Genomic DNA, 19,201 nt, shown 5'->3' with positions numbered 1-19,201 from the left:
CTAATACTATATAAAATTACCATGGAACACATAAAATGGATTAAAAACTGACTAACTGATAGGTGTCAAAATGTAAATATAAATGAGGAATTATCATTGAACAGTGTGTTTCCAGTGGAGTCCTCTAAGCATTGGTTTTTGGACCTATGCTATTTAACTTTTTTTTTTTTTTTTTCCAATGACCAGGAAGAAAACAAACATAAAATCATCACTGATAAAGTTTGTAGCTGACCATAAAAAAAAAATTGGGGGAGTAGTAAATAATGAAGAGGACAGGTCACTGATTCAGAGCAATCTAGATCACTTGATAAACTGGCTGCAAGCAAACAGCGTTCATTTAAATACAGCTAAATGTAAATGTAGACATCTAGGAATAAAGAATGTAGGGCATACTCTATCCTGGGAAGTAGTGACTCTGAAAAAGATTTGGAGGTCATGGTGGATAATCAGCTGAACATGAGTTCCTAGTGTGACTTTGGCCAAAAGAGTTAGTGCAATCCTGGGATGTATAAATAGGAATCTCAGGTACGAGTAGAGAGGTTTTTTACCTCTGTATTGTGCTGCTGGAATACCGTCTCCTGTTTTGGGTCCAGAATTCAAGAAGGATATTGATAAGTTGGAGATGGTTCAGAGAAGAGCCAAGAGAATAATTAAAGGATTAGGAAACATGTCTTATAGCAGTAGACTCAGAGCTCAATCTATTTAGCGTAACAAAGAGTTTATGGGGTGACTTGATTATATTCTATAATTGGGGAACAAATATTTAATAATGGGCTCTTCAATCTATTAGCAAAAGGTATAACATGGACCAATGGCTGGAAGTTGAAGTTAGACAAATTCAGACTGGAAATAAGGCATACATTTATAACAGTGAGAGTAATTAACCATTGGAACAATTTACCACGGGTCGTGATGGATTCTCCATCACTGATCATTTTAAAATAAAGATCAGATGTTTTTCTAAAAGAGCTGCTGTAGGTATTATTTTGGAGAAGTTCTGTGGTCAGGCCAGAAGTCAGAGGGGTCAGGAGGTCATACTAGATTATCTTAATGGTCCCTTCTGGCTTTGGAATCTATGAATCCCAAGTAACAAAGAATGGTATAAATTACCTGTATAGATGCATGAGTGTTTTTCTGATTTTTCTTGTCCTGTTCTCCTTACTGAATGTTCCAAAGGCAAAGGCTACTGTCCTGCTTCTTTTTTGGGTGATGTGATGTTAGCATCTCTCCCTCCTGTGTCTCTGTTAGTGTATTAGTGTCTCCATTTTAGATCTACAGTGTTGTGGAAATGAAAACATAGTTTAAAATAAAAAAATCTCTAGCCTTAAGTTTGGATGGTAATGAATGCTGTGGTCTCTACTATTCTTGTACTTTCCAAAAACTGGGTTCCTTAAGAGGAAGGAGTAATGTTTGAATTGGAAAGGGTATTAAAGCATGTGCAGCATGGCTGTTTTCTGGGGCACATTTGTAAATCTTCAGCCATGTACAGTATACGTCACTACCTTCTTAAGGGCAGAGGGGATAAAAAAGGTCCACCCAGATGACCAGCAGTTTGTCCAAGCAAGATGGGAAGTTGAGCCTCATCAGCATCTACTCTCCTGGGCCAAAACAGTCACTTGGAAGCCTCTCCATGTGATATGGCCAGTTAGGGGAGAACCATTCTCTGGCATGGTCCCCCTGCAGAGTAGCAGAAATAGGCTGAAATGTTTAATGCTGACAATTCGGCATTGATGTTTTCTGTCCTCCATTACATGGCTGCCTGGCAGCTTTGGTAACCTATGTGGAGTGTCTGCTGTAGGCACTTGTACAGGCAGAGCCCATAAAACTGTTCCATCCCACAAGTTCAAAGTGTATACGTGGCTTTCCCTTCTTCCTTGTTCCAGAAATGCATGACTTCACCTTGCCTCTGCGGGTTCCCTGGAGTGTTCCGCCCCCTCCCTGGTAATTGGTCTTTTGAGGCCATGCCCCTTGCTGCATTCTGACAGGGCAAACACTCTCCTTCCCAACAAGAGGATACGTCACATATGTTTTACAGCTTCATATACACCTCTACCTCGATATAACGCTGTCCTCAGGATCCAAAAAAATCTTACCGCGTTATAGGTGAAACCACGTTATATTGAACTTGCTTTGATCCACTGGAGTGCGCAGGCCCCGCCCCCCTGGAGCACTGCTTTACCGCGTTATATCCAAATTTGTGTTATATCGGGTGGCGTCATATCGAGGTAGCAGTGTAATTCGTGAATTTTCTGTTCTTTAGCCTTCATAAGTCTCCCCCCCCATTCCCACCCAGGAAAGCATGATCTATCCCTTCAGTTGCAATTGCTGTTAATACCAGAAATAGTTTTGACTTGATCAAATAGTCAGTTAATCTTCATACCTGGATTTCATTTAAATCCTTTCCATCACAATAGATGCTGAAGATCCTTGAAGTATTTCTGAGAGACAGAAACTATTCCTACCTCAAGATGGATGGTACCACGACAATTGCATCCAGACAGCCACTTATAACAAGATACAATGAGGTGAGAAATTGCAACCTGTCCATAAATTCATATTGATAATTGATGCCTGAGTAGACTACGTGGGGCATTCACTCTGGTCAGTCTGGTCTAAGGAAGCAAGCTTTTGGCATTTGAGTTGATTCAGAACTGCTTATCTTAGTGTGAAGGGAAAGAAATCACCATTTTTCTCAAACTGAAGTTTGGTTCTCTGTTAAAACAAAGCCCAAGACTGAACAAGAAAGAGAACTTCATTGTGAAAGAACAAATCAAGTTTAGACGGTTTAAAGTGTAATTATGGTCAGAAAAGTGAGTGAGCAAGCAAGGCAATGCACTCCAAGTATCTACTCCCTCTACATCTTTGTCATATCTCCTGACTTACCTGACAAAATCAAGCTTTTACACTTGTTAGCATAGCAGAGCCAATACACCCATGGAAAATCAAGCTAGATTCTTTTCTGTCTCATGCATTGCCAACAGAAGGAGTAGCTATGGTCTAATTATAGAATCGCTGTTACTTGGGATGAAGAGGCAGAGAGATCCCAGGAGTTTGTAACACCAACATATGTCATTCTCCACTGAGGCAACCACTGCCATTATTAAGATGTCAGAATGCCTGCAAGAGATCAGCTCCTGGATGAAGAGCAGCTGGCTCAAACTCAACCCAGGCAATACTGAAGTGATACTGGTTGGAGGGGGGAAATGTTTCAAAGCACTAACTGTAACACTGTTTCTCCACATTCTACTGAAGGTGTATAGCCCCTATTTGTCAAAGTGAGACGAAGCTTCTGCATCTACTTTGACTCCTCACCTAAGTTCCCTGTAAGCTGCATGGCCGTGCAGCAGCCTATTTAACACTGCGCAGGCGCTCAGGAACCCACCCAGGGACCTACCAGGGGAGGGGCGCCCGGCCCCAGCCTAGCCCAGCCCCCAACCTGCCACAGCCGGGACAGCCTCCCCGGCCCCAGCTATGCCACAGCCCAAACCTGCCGGGGCATCCCTGCTCCAGCCTGAACCCAGCCACGGCTGGGGCAGCGTGGCCCGGCCAGAACCCAGCCGCGGCCAGGGCAGTGCAGTGCAAACCCAGGCGGCCCGGGCCCAGCCCCAGCCCAGACCTTTCATGGCTGGGATGCCCCTCCCTGAACCTAGCCCCGTCCGGACGTGCAGGAGTCAGGGGAGGGTGCCTATCCTGCGGCCCCAGCCCCAGAACTGCCGTGGCAGGGAGAGGCACCTCTCCCTCCCCCCCACAGCCTGGGTGCTGCTGTGGGGAGAGAGGGCTGGGGGGAGTCCTCTCTCCCCGCCGTAGCCCCAGAGCACCCTCCTACACCCCAAACCCCTCATCCCTGGCCCCACCCCAGAGACTGCATCCCCAGCTGGAGCCCTCATACCCCTGCACCCCAACCCTCTGCCCCAGCCCTGAGCCCCCTTCCAGACTCCAAACCCCTTGTCCCCACCCTCCACATGAATTTTATGTGCACCGATGTGAAGGAGATGTGTCACATATCACTTCCATATTGGTGCACATAATAAAATTCATTCCGCACATGGGAGGGAAAAGTTAGAACACTGCTCCTCACTGCGGTATGTCTACACTTTGAGCTTGGGGGTGTGATTCCCAGCTCGAGGAGACATACTCACGCTGGCTCAATTAGAGCTAGCATGCTAAAAATAGAATATAGCCATACGTAGCACAAGCAGCAGAAAGAGGCAGCCGCTTCAGGTATGTATCTAGTGACCAATGGGCATGTACTCAGTCAGAGTGTGATCATCTTTAGAAAACATTGCAAAACCTTCCTTTCCTTTTAAAAAAAAAAAAAAGAGTCCACCATAGCAAGAACGGCACTTGTAACACAGATACCCCCTTCCAGGTGCCCTTCCCCCTACAAAAAATTAATTAAAAGGCCTGAAACAAACCAACAGACAATAAAGCCAACTGGAGGTTGAGATTTTTAACCTTAGAATAGGAAAAGTCCACTAAGGTCTTCAATATTGCCCATCCATTTTACATGGAAGGTGCTCAGATGCAATGGTGATGAGTGATATTATAACACCCTAAGACAGATAGGTAACCATTTGAAAAAATAATAATTTGACTTGTAAACTAGATCCAGAAGTCCTGGAGAGGAAATATTTTCTGCTTCCATAGCACCTTTAATTTAGGAACATAGGAATTGCCAGATTGGATCAGCTCCATGAGCAATCTAATCCAATATCCTTTCTCCAATAGGGACCAGCACCAGCCGCTTCAGAGGAAGGTGCAATAAACCCTGTGGTGGGCAATTATGGAATAACTTGTCTGTTGTGATTGGATTCTGGGTCTCTGGATTATTAATGGTGGTCTTCACTTCTATAGTACATGTTGAAACTAAATTAACCCCCTTTTCTTTACATAAAAAAGTGCATAATACATCCAAGAAAATAACGGGACAAGAGCATCACTACTTCAGACATTCTAGCTGGGGGTGTTTGCTAAATCCTATCTTGTGTTGCTTGTATTACAGGATACGTCCATCTTTGTTTTTCTTCTTACAACACGAGTAGGTGGTATTGGCGTCAATCTGACAGGTGCTGACAGAGTTATCATCTATGACCCTGATTGGAATCCCAGTACAGACACACAGGTATTTTTGGCTCAGAATGTATCATTTAACAGCTAAATTTAAAATAAAAATGAGGATTGAAAGAGGTAATCTAAATTATTTTAAATAACTAGTGAGAGATCAGTGTTATGCTGCTTCTATTTCAGCACTGCAGGTGTTTGAAAGATTTCAGTGTTCTTTTCTATAGCTTTCACAATCTCGCATGGCAGGGGAACTGCTATGTCCCTTTTTTACCCTTAAATATAAACTGCAGTACCTAACCAGAACACCTTAGAAATTTATTTAATAAGCAGAATGAATGAACGATAAATGTTCAGAACAGCACCGACTGCTATCTGAATCTCTCTCTAGCTGGGAATGGTCTCTCAGTGAAAGTTGCCATTATGCCATGTACATCTGAGGAAGTTCTCTTATCTAATGATATGCAGTAGGACTTTGGGAATTCTGGTCCCATTTCAATGCGTGAAGCTGCAGGGACTTTAACATTGTTTTAAAAGGTAAATTCTACTTTTTATTAATCTGAACATGGTTTTTGGCCAAATATTAAGGTAGCCCACACATCCAAAACTACCGTATATACTCTATCATAAGCCAGTTCGTTTATAAGCCAAACCCTGCAAGATGGATAAGTAAAAATGGAAACATTTTATGACCCGTTCATAAGCCAACCCTATAATTCAGGGGTCAGCAAACTTTGGCTCACGGGCCATCAGGATAAGCCGCTGGCGGGCCGAGATGGTTTGTTTACCTCGCCTCCGCAGGCACAGAGGTAAACCTAAGTAAACAAAGTGTCCCGGCGCGCCAGCGGCTTACCCTGACGGGCTGGGACAGCAACTGGTGAGGAAATTTGGTGGGGGAGGGGAAGAAGCTGGGAGTCAGGGGAGTAACCCCCTGTGACCACCCCCACCTGACCCCACCCCTAGCCCGGGACCCCCACACTCTCACCATCCCATCCCTTCCCACCTTATCTGGGGAGGGCTAGGGGAGGATGTCTCTGGCCTGGGTGGAGCTGCTCCAGCAGGCTGGGCAGCGTGGCCGCAGCCTGCTCCGGCGGGCCAGACCCGGGCGGCACGGCCACAGCATGTTCCAGCGGGCTGGGCTGGGCAGCACAGCTGCAGCGTGCTCTGGCTGGGGGGCGCGGCCACAACCTGCTCTGGGGGACGGGGCCGAGCAGCACGGCTGCAGCCTGCCAGCCCTGGAGCTGGAGCTGCTTTGGAGGCTGGGGGAAGAGCAGCGTGGCCAGAAGCGGAGACACTCTGGCTCCGCCTCTTCCCTTCTGGCTCTGCTGGCTGTGCTGCCTCTGTTGGGGGGAGGGGCTGTGTCCCACCTCTCCCTCTCTATACCCGTTCATAACCCAACCCTCTTCTCTGGTGCTTCCCTTTTTTACTAAAAATATTCGGCTTATGAATGAGTATATACGGTACTTTGAAATTCCTCTGCTTTCTCATGTGTTCTGATGGGGGCTGCATTCCCTAAATTCATCATTTAAAAACATCCATGTCAGCATGGTAGTTTCCTATTTGATTGTAAATTAAGCCATGTAAAGCCATTAGATGTTGAGATTATATTTTATACACTGCAACTTTCTTTCTGAAAGAGTTGGGCTTTATGTAAAATAGCCACATTTCTAAATAAAATTACTCTGCAGTACTTTTGTTCTCAGAATGCATGCATGTTCATATGGTGTGGGGGAAATACATTCAATCTCTCTGTGGATATCTTTAAATGCAAGTTAGGGACTTACCCCTCTGAAAAAGGGGAAAAAATGTAGCTCCACTAGACCATCAGCACAGCCCTATGAAACTCCCTTCACAGATGGTCTGGGTGACCTGAGTTGTTCTGTATAGGGTATATTTTGTAAGACCTTCAAGTTTCAAGGTAAATTGTGGAGGAGGAAAAAACTGTTGGGATGCACATGTATAAAGAACAATTGATTTCTGAAATGGATCTTTCTTGGGGATAAGTTTATCCATCGGAAAACATGGTTAGATCACATGCTGGTTCCTTTCTTGTTGAAATTTTACATAGATTTGTAGATATGGTTACTAGAGTCTTATCTTTCTAGGAAGCTGGCCCATATGGAATTGTTTTCATTTCCTATCAGTGTAGAAATGTGATCATTATAATCTCTTGAACTATTTGTTAAATTTTCAAAGTAGATTTAAAATACATAGTAGTATCAATAGCTCCCTGTGAATACAACCCTTTGCTTCCAGAGGGTGGGTCTGCTAAACACATCTTTATGCTGTAGGCTCGAGAGCGTGCTTGGAGAATAGGCCAGAAGAAACAGGTGACTGTTTACAGGCTCCTTACTGCAGGTACTATTGAAGAGAAGATTTACCACAGGTCAGTAGGACCAATATTCATTGATAACTGAACTGTGCTGGAGGAGGAACGGTTGGAGTGACTTGTCCTATCCTGCAAAAATGTAATCATGACTGCAACTTTACTCAAATGAGTAGCAATAATAGTAGTAATAATAATACCTATCTCTTCCAGAGTGTGTTTATCTGTAGTTCTCATAGCAATTTAAAGGAGGTCGGTATGATTATCTCTACTTTATAGATAGAGAAACTGAGGAACAGAGGTGAATGACTTCCCCCAAGGTCACCCAGTAGGCCAATGGCAGAGCAAATAATAGAACACAGGAGTCCTGAGTCCTAATCCAGGACACATTGCGCTGGGCCACGCCTATGCAATTAATTTCTATGGGATTATCCACGTAAGCAAAATTAAGCACATGCTTAAATCATTCTTCATTTTTGCCCCTTATAGCAATCCCCTTGTATATTTAGTAAATCATAACGAGTTACACCATTTAGTATTCTAAATAGGACTCTGCAAGTATTTTCTTATTCTAAACAAGGAGAATGCTGTAGAAAAATTGAAATGGACCTTAAGCATAAGTAAATAACCCACTGCTATTAAAAATAATCTCTTAACAGATCTATTCCCTATGTTTATTCAGTCAGATCAGATTACTTTCATTACAAAAGGAAGGCTACTGCTTTTTTTATTTCTCTTAGCCGTGCGTAGCCATTGCAGCCATAAACAAGTGAGCTGGAGTATACTAATTCTGATGCATTGTCAACAGAGTTGTGTACTGACACTGAGGTAGTTGAATGAGTACAAGTTTACAGAATGCAGTGGTACACCACACAGCTGTCAGCATAGAACCAATTTCAATGTTATAAAATAAATGCGTTTTAAATTATTTTCTTTTCCATTACCTGCCAAAACCTGATATTTACCTGGGAGTGCTATTGCAGGTATATAGTCTGAAATCAATAAGATTTCTAGTATTATGCGTGATATGTGATACATAGTATAAAAAACAGAATAACTACTCACCAGACTTTATAGTTTTGCTTCTATCCCCAAATTATTAATTTTACAAATATCAAAATGAATAAGTCCCCATGAAGAACTGGTTAATATTAGATGTATGTTTAAAATGCATACAAACCCCTTAAAACTTATACACTTCTAAATCAAAACTACTTTTTAGTTTGCTTCACCATTCAGTTATTGTAATCACTCCATTAATGTGAACTCCAAATGAGTGTACTTAGGTACTTCGACGTCATTTGGATGTACATTTCTCTTCACAATGGGAACATCCTCTTTCAAAAGGCAGATAAATGAAAAGCTCTAAATAATCCAATACCTCACTTATGGAGAGCATTTGCTATTTGCCTCACCACACAGACACAAGGCTTCCGCTGCTATTTGGCTCGCTTCCCACTGACAAACATTGGTTCAGTTTGACTAACCCTGACCACACAAAGGAAGTGGGGTCTGATCTAAGGGTTAGAACAGCCATCAGAAATTCAGTTCTTTTCAGAGAGCTGTGATGGACTCACTCTGAGCCTTGAGCAAGCAACTTTATTTCTCTTTGCCTCTGTTTCCCCATCTGTGAAATGGCAGTAATACTGACCAATCTCATAGGGGTTTTTGAAGCTTAATCGATTATTGTAAACGCCTTTGAAATCCTCTGCTAGATAAGAATTATTATAATTATTATTACATTATGCTATAGTTCAAAACCATGTTAATGTGATCTGTCTTTGAACACAGATTTTGCTAACAGGGCTCTAACACAGTTTCCCTGCACAGTGTTGACAAGGGACTAACTATGTTGAAAACTGTGGTGTGGACAAGGGGGAATGGTTTTGAGAACTATTTTACAATCCTATTAGGCCATGCCTACTGTGGACGGGAAAAGAGTATTAATAGCTTGCCATTGAATACAGTAGTACAAACAGGGCCTAATTGCAGGGGTGGACTAATGCTAAACAGAAGCCTAGATCTACCAATACTCAATGGAGTGTTCTGGCAGCTTAGTTCCCCCAGACTCTGTTCCTCCCAGTCCCTCTGGATGGGCTCTTGGTCTTCCTCCAGCCCTGTGGGGTAGTTCAGCCCACACCAGCAGGCAGTCGGGCTCTGTGCTGCTGCACTGCCTATGTGATTTGTGGCCTCTCTAACCAACATCATACCATTTAAACTTCATCACTTCGACAATCTCACCCTCTTCTTTCACATTGCTTCCTGATGGTTGTGTGGTATACATATGCAGGATTTCCAGTTTTAATGTACAAAAAACCCTCTAGCTGTGAAGTTATTTACTACTTAGAATAAATGAAGTCTCATAGGACACTTCAGGATGGTGGGTACCTAGTGTGCTATGGGATTACTGAAATGCAATAAATTCTTATGGTTAACAATTTAGTGGGTTGTTTAAAAGTTACTAACTCAGATTGTCTTTGTAAAACAAACATCATCTTCCCACCACTTAATTGTTCTGCAGGGTAAAATTCATGATGATAAAGTTTTCTGCTTGAGCACTGTATTCAGTACTTAAACATAGCTAGACATTGTTTCATGCCAGCAATACAATTTTATTTAATATTTTTCCAGACAAATCTTCAAACAGTTTTTAACAAACAGAGTGTTGAAAGACCCAAAACAAAGGCGCTTTTTCAAATCCAACGATCTTTACGAACTTTTCACTCTGACCAGCCCAGATGGGTCTCAAGGGACAGAAACTAGTGCTATTTTTGCAGGTACATGAAATCGTTTTACCTAAACTGTGAAATCTAGGTTTTGTACAAGAGTATGCAAAATGTTTATTATTATTTAACTTCATACCTATATCAGGTACTGGTTCAGATGTTCAAGCCCCGAAACGCCAATTAAAACGGAAACTTAAAAAGCCAGCTGATGGTGCTTCCAAAGGTGAACTGCATCTTAAGGAGCACAACTTGCCTAAATATGACAAGCCAACACATTCTTCCTCGACAGGCCATTTAATGAATTCTTCTAAAACAATAGAGCCAGTTAGAGAAACCAAAGGAAACTTGGAAACTTTCAACCAAAACGGTTCTGCGAAAGATGGTACACAAGCTACAAATAACATAGCTTCACTGATTAAAGATGAGAAGAAAAGTTTGAAAACAGCTGAGGGGTCTGTATTCCAAGCACTGCCAAGGAATGCATGGACTTCAGAGAATGTGGAATGTTCAAACTCTGCATTATTTGATGAAATGCGTGGGGCATCTACTGTAAGTATTGAGAGTGGACATGGTCTCGAATGTGAGACAGAGAGCTCCCAGGGGAAACAGAATGGTAACTTTGAAGATGGACAACTAGGTAATAATCCTCACAAACGCACCTCAAAAACTAAACACAGTATGGATATGCTGACACTTGAGGGCCACAAGAGTAACTCTAAAAAGCCAAAACATCGCAAAGGTGCCAGATTTGAAGGTGAGCGCATCCCATATTTGGTGAAACAAAAGCAGTACAGAAAGGACAACCAAGAGGAGGAGGAAGAACAAAAGAAGAATGATGATTATGTCTTGGAGAGACTTTTCAAAAAATCAGGTAACCTTTTTATTGATTTGCGCAACAATGCCAGGCTAGGAAAAAGTATAGAAAAATCTGCACATGTGGGTTTCCATTGTTGTAATTGCTAGCAGCTACAATACGATAGATGACTTTTAAACATTTTCTTTAATGTAAATGATTTGTTGAAAATATTTGTAATTTAATCTTCATATAGTGAAAACAACCACAGGTCTCTTTGGCCAAAGGTAATAAGTGGGACAGCAGTATGGTGGGGAACACTGGTGCCGAGGGAGGTAACTGAGTTTCACTTAACTAGGAGTTTCACTGAAGATAAAGTTACCCAAATGGATTTAGCCTACATCTAGCAATACAATGGAACCTTACTAATTTGCACTAACAACTGGGAGTTCCAGTATGAATGAATGAATTTTGACGCCCTACCGGCAATAGAAGTGGTTTATTATATTGCAAGTTAGTTCGGTTCACTTGATATAATAAGAATCTCTGTTATAAATGGATGTATTGAAATGTTGACTGTTTCCACTGTCAGTGTAAAAATGAATTAAGATTTTTTTAAAAGTTCACTGCTTAATTCTTACACATTCTTTCCTCCTCCTCCCCGTTGTACGTACTCTGCTAGGAGTACACAGTGTGATGAAGCATGATGCTATTATAGAGGCTTCAAATCCAGATTATGTGCTAGTGGAAGCAGAGGCAACCCGAGTGGCCCAGGATGCTTTAAGAGCCTTAAAGATCTCCCGACAGCGATGTTTAGGAGCAGCTTCTGGTGTGCCAACCTGGACAGGCAACAGTGGTCTGACTGGGGCACCATCCGGACTAAAGTAAGATGAGTACCCACATGGCTTCTCCAGAGAGGGAGCCTTTAACATTGTCTGCTTTTTGTGCTGGTTATTTGCTCTGAATTTACTTCAAAAACTATAAATGAGATACAGGGCTGGTTACAGGAATTGTATTGAAATATTCGCTCTTGGATAAAATTTTCGAAAGCACTTAAGTCCCATTTTCCCGTATTAGCTTACTTAGGTGCCTAAGACACTTTTGAAAATGGGAGTTAAACCCCTAAGTCCCTTAGGCACTTTTGAAAATGTTACCTCTCACCACATATAGTTGAGAAGAGATGAAGATATAATTAGAATGAATGAAGGGTCCATATTAACCAAAGTACCATTTTGGGGTTGTGATCGTTCAGACTAAGCCAGCTTCAAGCTGGATCAGTACCTGGATGGGAAACCTGCAAGGTGCTACAGATGCTGTGCTATCCGAGTTACTGGATGAGATCCCTAGGTGTGCCTTGGCTAGCTCTGCACACCTCAGAAGGGGAACATATGTGTACCTTTCCTGGGTACAGCTGGGGCAAATTCAGCAACCAGCACAAGTCAGAGCAGCCTTCTAGGGGCCATTCTGCCATTCAAGGATTCCGGGGAGGAGGGCAGTGCTCTCTGGCCATGCCCCCCTTCCAGAATACTTATTGCACTGCAGTGGGTGGGAAGGTGTCAGGTACAAGTAACCTATTGGCTGACTGTAACTTAATTTCCTGTGCCCTTTGCACCACTAGAATGGCATAGAGGGGATGGAGTGGGTGCCAAGATCTGCCCCACTATCTTCCAATGGGACATAAAACCAAGGTCCTGAGCTCTCATAGCCTTAGGATCCTGTGTCACATTCCATGTTAGCCTGGGTGTCAGATCCTAGTGTGAATGTCAGATTATATGGTGCTATCTAAAAGTCCCCTTGCAGTTTCAATTGAATACAGTAAGTCTTCACTTCCCATCTCAACCTCAAGTGTGGTGTTGCCATGTTAAACTGCTGCTACATTTGACACTAGAGGTGGGTGAAGTTGTAGACTACTTTGGAATGAAAGGCGTATATAAATGTAAATTGTCTTGTGTACTAGGATACAGCTTCCTGCTGCTCTTGGGCCTCTGATAGTGACAATTGCATCCTGTATATGAGAACCCCTCGGTCTGTAAATTCTAAGAAATTCTTATCATTGATCACTAAAGGGGTGATAAGATCCCACAATACTTGGAGAGGGTTACAACAGTAATTCAATCAAAGTATCCTACAAAGTGTCACAATGTATATTTAGGAGAGATATTGTAATAAATTACTCCTCTTGCATGTTTTTTAGGAGTAGGTTTGGTCAGAAAAGGAACCCTACTTTGCTTGTCCCAAATTCCTGCACTACATCTCCTGGAAAGAGATGCAAGGTAAAGCACAAGAACTGGTACTACTTTATTTTTTCCATGAGTATTAGCTGATTTAGTTGAAACATTGTAGCTTGACTTTTGCTATTTAGGATATATGTCTCATAAATAATTACCATACTCTGTGTGTAGAATTCCAAAAGTTTTAGGCCTTGAATTACATACAGATTTGATCTTACATTTTGAAAAAGAATCAAGTTCAATTTAATCAGTTGCACCAGTCTTTCATTTCATCTTGCTGTGCTCACTCTGGTTCAAGAGTAGAGGTTTTTATTTTTAGCTTCCCAACAACTGAAATACGTATTAAAGTTGTGAAGTTAGCACACATTGACTCTGACATGTTTTAATTTACATAATTAACTCCTGCAGTTTGTTGAGGTTGGTTTGTTTTGTTTTTGTGTAAGCCTGAATGGCAGGCAAATTCACTAAGAATAGGTTCCATGGATCTCAGACTCCAACTTTTCCTATAGTGTCTGTGTTTATTTGCAGGATGCTGATACAATAAGGAAAGAGAAGGTAAAGAAAAATGTTTCCAGTGTACATTTTGACGGGAAACTCGAAGCAGGAGAATCATCATCCAGTGCACTAGATTCATCATCTTTGTTAGCTAAGATGAGGGCCAGAAACCACCTTATTTTACCGCAGAGGATGGAGAATGACAGTGATGAGAATCTTCAGGCTTCTGCTCCACTCCCAACTTCGACGGAACATGACGAATTGCTAGTGGATGTACGAAACTTTATAGCATTCCAGGCTCGTGTGGACGGAGAGGCTAGTACTCAGGAGATACTGCAGGAGTTTGAATCCAAGCTGTCAGCAGCACAGTCTTGTGTGTTCAGAGAACTTCTGAGAAATCTTTGTACTTTCCATAGAAGCCCAAATGGTGAAGGTGTCTGGAAACTAAAGCCAGAATTCCGTTGACCCTTTGATTAGGAGTGCAACTGTGTGTGCTTGGCCAAAACTCTGCTCCATAAGACTTTCTATTCATCTTTTAAACTGGAGGGTTCTGTTTCATTTTGTGTAAATATTTTAATCACTGACTTGTACTGTACCTGGTGCAGCACTTAAGAATGTTTCACTGGAGACATAACTGACCAACTTCCTATTTACTCTATTTATATATAAAAAGTGGCATCTACCTCACAATTGAAACAATACAAAATAGCAGCACCTTTTCTTTTAAAAAAATCTTAATGTAGATGGGCTGTGAAACAGGTGTATTAATGTTTTATTGCAATAAGAGCCATGGATTTTGTCATGTTTTCAGATTTTCATCCAATTTCTGTGAAGTTCAGTTTTTGTCTAATTTTCTGTATGTTACTTGACTGGTCACGATGGGGTGCACATTACACCAATGACCAGAAGCATTAATAATGAACAGTTTAGGTGGGTATAAAAAGGTAACTTGTACCAACACAGTATCAAGAATCATTGTGAGAGACTTTCATCGGTGTTGAAAATTTGTTTGTAGAGTTGTTGCTTTCCTTTTTGCCAGTAATTGATATATGTCACTAAATACTTGGACTAAATTCTACTGCCATGACGGTTTAATTGCAAAAATAAAGAGCCAGGCAGAGCATCTGGATGTCAGCAGATTGGTAACAGGTTATAGAATACTTTTACCTTTAAATCACCAATTCAAATCCTGCCAAGTCCCAAAGCACTTGCCTGGTGTAATACTTACTACCATGAAGAGTCCCATTGAAACCAAGGTGATAGTAACAAGTAAGTCTAGTAGTGGGTGATTGGTAGTTGTCATCTATGGCCTCTGTAACATCACAAACAATCTCACCAAAATTGGTTCTAATTGTGACCTGTTTTCAGTCTTGACCAAGAACTGAACTAGCCATGGAGAATGAACTGCCCTCACACTGCTGGCATGGTCCTTTTGGGTCAGGGCTGAGGCACGTTTGTGGTGTATGGGGAAGATTTCCTTATTGTACCTGTTCTGTGGATAAAAAGAAAACTTCAATCTCCATAGCTTCCAAACCAGCACTAAATGAACATGAATTTCCTTTAGAGGAAGAAAGAACTGGATTCACTGTAGTCAACCTGACTTTTATTTCCACCACTGCCACCTTGAGTCTCTCTGCAAGATGCCAGTATGCTACAGAGATAGATTTTAATGGAAAAGTGATACAGCTCAATGCCAAAATGAGAAAACTGCATTCCTTTGCAGCACAGCTAAAACATTATTGTATAATTTAAACTAGAAATAACCAAATGTAGTCAGTGGCTCCCCTTATAGGGAGAAGGGCAAAGATGATCAGCTGCAGAGTTTTATCTGAGTTCATTAGTAATAAGCAATTTCTATTAACTAACGATTAAGCTGCAAGTACAAGCAAAACTTAAAGGTGAATGGTGAAGCAAGAATAAAGTGTTTTACTTTCCTGCTCCAGTGTGATTTAGAAAGACAGCTCTTGAGTTTATTCCAAACAGGCTTTCCTCTGCTTGTGTATTAGCCTAGAAATACTGGGTTCTTGCTTCCCTCTCTTTGTTGAAAGATCTTTAGTGGAACTCCATTACCTGAATAGTGATGCCACGCTTGAGTTTCAGCACAAAGGAATGAGAGAGGCTGCTGAGTCCGACTGGCCAAGAACTGGCATCCTCTCCACACTCAGTTTGGAGGAGGGATTGCCACAGTTCAGGTTGCAGGCTATTATGACAAAGTCTCTAAACTTGCCAAGGACTTCCAGTGAAGAGAGGGAACCAAAGAGCTGATATTTCTAATGCAAAAATGTGTAGAAAATGTTGAGTCTGACTTCATGCACCATGAAAGAACGGTAAAAGGGCAAAACCAAACATTTTTTTCCAGTTCCCTTTCAAGTTGTTTGTACACTGATTTTGATTGAAACTGCAGGAATTAAGTGTTTAATCTCTGGTGCTTAACAAAGGGTTTGAGTGCCCTATATCACATACTGCTTTCATTTTTAAAGGCATATTTCCTATATTAGAGGGAGGAAAGTTTATAGCTCTCTCCTCTGATGTGTTCATGATGTAAAAGGAGCTGTACATGCTTTTATAATTCCTCAACTTTTATGAATTTAATAAAATGTCAGTAGTAAAAACAAACTTTTTCTAAGAGACTTCCAGTTTTTTGGGGTTAAGTTATATAAGAGGCTTTCTGGTTGGGTAAAGATGGGAAGACCCCACTGGAAACTCCAGCAGAAATCATTGTGATCATCTATTGAGAGGTCCATCAGACCCTAGAATATCTTTGCGGATGTGAGTATAACTGTAGTCTTAGTTGTTGCATGGGTTTTTGCAGGGTTTCTATATGCATGGGTAAGTCTAACTTTACTTATTGTGTTGTTAAAACTTGTAGTACAGATAAGACTTTGTACTTATGATTGTGTCTGTAGTCACTGTCCTTGGACTTTGTGTGTTTGAGAGAACCACCAAAAATGATTTTCACTCAGTTGAACTTGAAACTCTAGCAACAGGAGCTGAATACATGGTAGTTTAATACAAAGGGGCGGATGTGTCAAACCTGAATGGTGCTGTGACCTTGCACACTGGGTTGCAACACCCAGAATGGGCAGTCAGACCCAGCCCAGTGGGACAGGAACTGCTGCTGCAGTGTGACCTTTTGATGACTGTTTTTTTTCCCCCTCTGCACCTCTTCTGTGAAGTTGTCTAAAAATTGGCATGACAAAATGATAGCCTTACTCATAGGTAAGGCTGTGAGTCTTTCATGGATTCCATGACTTTCTGGGACCTCCGTGACTTCTACAGCTGCAGTGGCTGACCCCAGGGCCACCTGAGCAGCTGTGGCGGCCCTGGGCAACCTAGTCCTGGTCGCTACCCCAGAGCAGCAGCGGTGCCCTGGGCCATCCCCACCCAGAGGCAGCAGTGGGGCCCTGGGCTGCCCTTGCCCAGAGCAGCGGGGGCAGGGCCCTGGGCTACCCCCTACCCGGAGCAGCGGCGGCGGTGGGGCCACAGGCCATTCCCCCCCGCCCCAGGAGCAGCAGCGACCGCCGGAGCACCCCCCTTTGAGCAGCAGCATCCGCTGGAGCACTTCCCCCAGCACCTAAGATTTAGTTAGGGGTATTTTTAGTAAAACTCACGGACAGGTCACGGACAATAAAAAGTCATGGACAGAGACCTGTCCATGACTTTTACTAAAAATACCCGTGACTAAATTATAGCCTTACTCATAGATCACCTCCATTTGTCTGCTATAATCCCAAGGCTACTTGGTTGTGACTGGTTTTAACCAGTCTTATTAGTGGAATTCCTTGCATAAGGGGGGAAGATTTTTCAAAAGCATCTAACAAGACTTGTGCTCCTCAATCCCTTTGGCACTTCTGAAAAATCTTCCGCTAAATCATTACGGCTACAAAGCTTGCTATGCAGTGGGCCAGATCCTCAGCTGGTGCAAATCAGCACTGTTCCATTGAAGTTAATGGAGCTATGCCAGTTTACATTACCTGAGGATATGGCCCATGGGGTCCACCGTATCAATTACTGGCATTCGCTCTTCCCAGAATATGCAATATAATCCCTTTAAGCAGGTGCATACTAAAATCCTAGACAAGTCCAACAATTTCTCCGATTTCCATGGGTATGTTTTGGATCTGAGACTGTAATTGTCCATTTCCCAACACAATAAATAATTAAGCAGTTGTGTTACTGACAGCTCTGGCTCATTAAACATTTGGGAAATGTCTTTTATGCCTGCTTCCGGTCGGGTTTTCTCTTGCCGATTAAAATGCTTTTTACACAGGATGACCTTGTTGGGGTTTTTTGGTCAGCTGGACTCCATATACTGTATAGCTTCTGTGATGTACTTTCAGAAACCTTGAGGAGAGGCGATATTGACCATTGTCCTCATTCTATTGCCCAATTCATAACACATTGGTTTTTGGCTACTTCTGATACCCAGTGTCTGATAATTGCAGTATATAGATAACTGAGTCAGAAACTGCTCTTAGATACACTGGTACTCTATGCAATGTTCTCTGTGTGTGTGTGTATATATATCTTCCTACTGTATTTTCCACTGCATTCATCCAATGAAGTGGGTTTTAGCCCATGAAAGCTTATGCCCAAATAAATCTGTTAGTCTCTAAGGTGCCACAAGTACTCCTCGTTCTTTTTTATGGAAAGAGATTTTCTGGCTTTTTCTTGAGACTGAGCATAAAGGAAACCCATTCCTTAAAGAGAGATGCTATCAAATGTCTGTGAGGAAATACCACAGAGGAATCCCTGTTGGTAGCACCATGTTGTGAACATTCTCCAACAGATTGAAAATGCAGAGCCTGAAAGCTGCAAGAAACAAAGGCAAGATATGGTTTCGTAAGAAGAATATTGTGTATTTCTCAGTTGGATTCTCAGGAGAAATCTGCTGCCTCTTAAGGAAGCTTTCAGAGAGAAAAACATCTTGGCAGCCATCGCATATCCAGCAAAGCTGCATCTTCTGGGGGAAAGTTATGAAAAGGATTGACAGATTGTCAAAATGAAATTGTTAAAACGGGATGGACTTAAAAACAAGGACATAGAAAACGCGGAGTAAATAGGGAACGCAGACAAAGCTCTTCCAAAGAAAGGGCAGGGCCGGCTTTAGGTCGATTCCCCCGAATCAGGCCCTGCGCCTAAGAGGGCCCTGCCCCCTAAAGAAGAGCGCCTAACTTTTTAATTTTTACTCATCCAGCAGCGGCTTGGGTCTTTGGCAGCATTTGGGCAGCGGGTCCTTCAGTGCCATGGAAGACCCAGAGCGAGTGAAGGACCCGCCGCCAGGTATTCAAATCGGGCTCCGCACTTCCTAAAGCCGGCCCTGAGAAAGGGTAATACCTTGCTCTAATAGAGGAGGCTGGCATTAGTGTTAAGGGGAAGAACTGGGTATATGAATAAATAGCACCAAAGGGGGATAATGTGTTAAGTCTTGCAGTCCCCTTGTGTACAGGGCTGATTCCTTGTGGAATCTATTTAATGTTCCAGCTTGGACTGTGGATCTGTCACATCCTCAAAGTGAAGAAGACTTAGGCTGGGAGTCTTCGCAGGAACAGCCAGCTGCTGCAGGCAG

At 42.3% G+C, this 19,201-nt stretch overlaps 1 protein-coding gene across 1 annotated transcript in view; it reads left to right on the top strand.

Moving 5' to 3' along the window:
- The window catches only part of ERCC6 (ERCC excision repair 6, chromatin remodeling factor), a 79,712-nt gene extending 63,464 nt beyond the window's left edge, over positions 1 to 16,248 (top strand). The window contains exons 13-20 of the mRNA XM_054034710.1: positions 2,415 to 2,525; positions 5,003 to 5,122; positions 7,353 to 7,447; positions 10,019 to 10,164; positions 10,259 to 10,984; positions 11,589 to 11,790; positions 13,101 to 13,179; positions 13,666 to 16,248. Of these exons, the coding sequence (XP_053890685.1) occupies positions 2,415 to 2,525; positions 5,003 to 5,122; positions 7,353 to 7,447; positions 10,019 to 10,164; positions 10,259 to 10,984; positions 11,589 to 11,790; positions 13,101 to 13,179; positions 13,666 to 14,097 (1,911 nt within the window). The 3' untranslated portion in view covers positions 14,098 to 16,248. The remainder of the gene's footprint in view (positions 1 to 2,414; positions 2,526 to 5,002; positions 5,123 to 7,352; positions 7,448 to 10,018; positions 10,165 to 10,258; positions 10,985 to 11,588; positions 11,791 to 13,100; positions 13,180 to 13,665) is intronic.
- Positions 16,249 to 19,201: the final 2,953 nt, after the last annotated feature.

This window comes from Malaclemys terrapin, chromosome 7, assembly GCF_027887155.1.
Source record: "Malaclemys terrapin pileata isolate rMalTer1 chromosome 7, rMalTer1.hap1, whole genome shotgun sequence".
Classification (NCBI taxonomy): Eukaryota; Metazoa; Chordata; order Testudines; family Emydidae; genus Malaclemys; species Malaclemys terrapin.
This window is presented reverse-complemented; position numbering and strand designations above follow the sequence as displayed.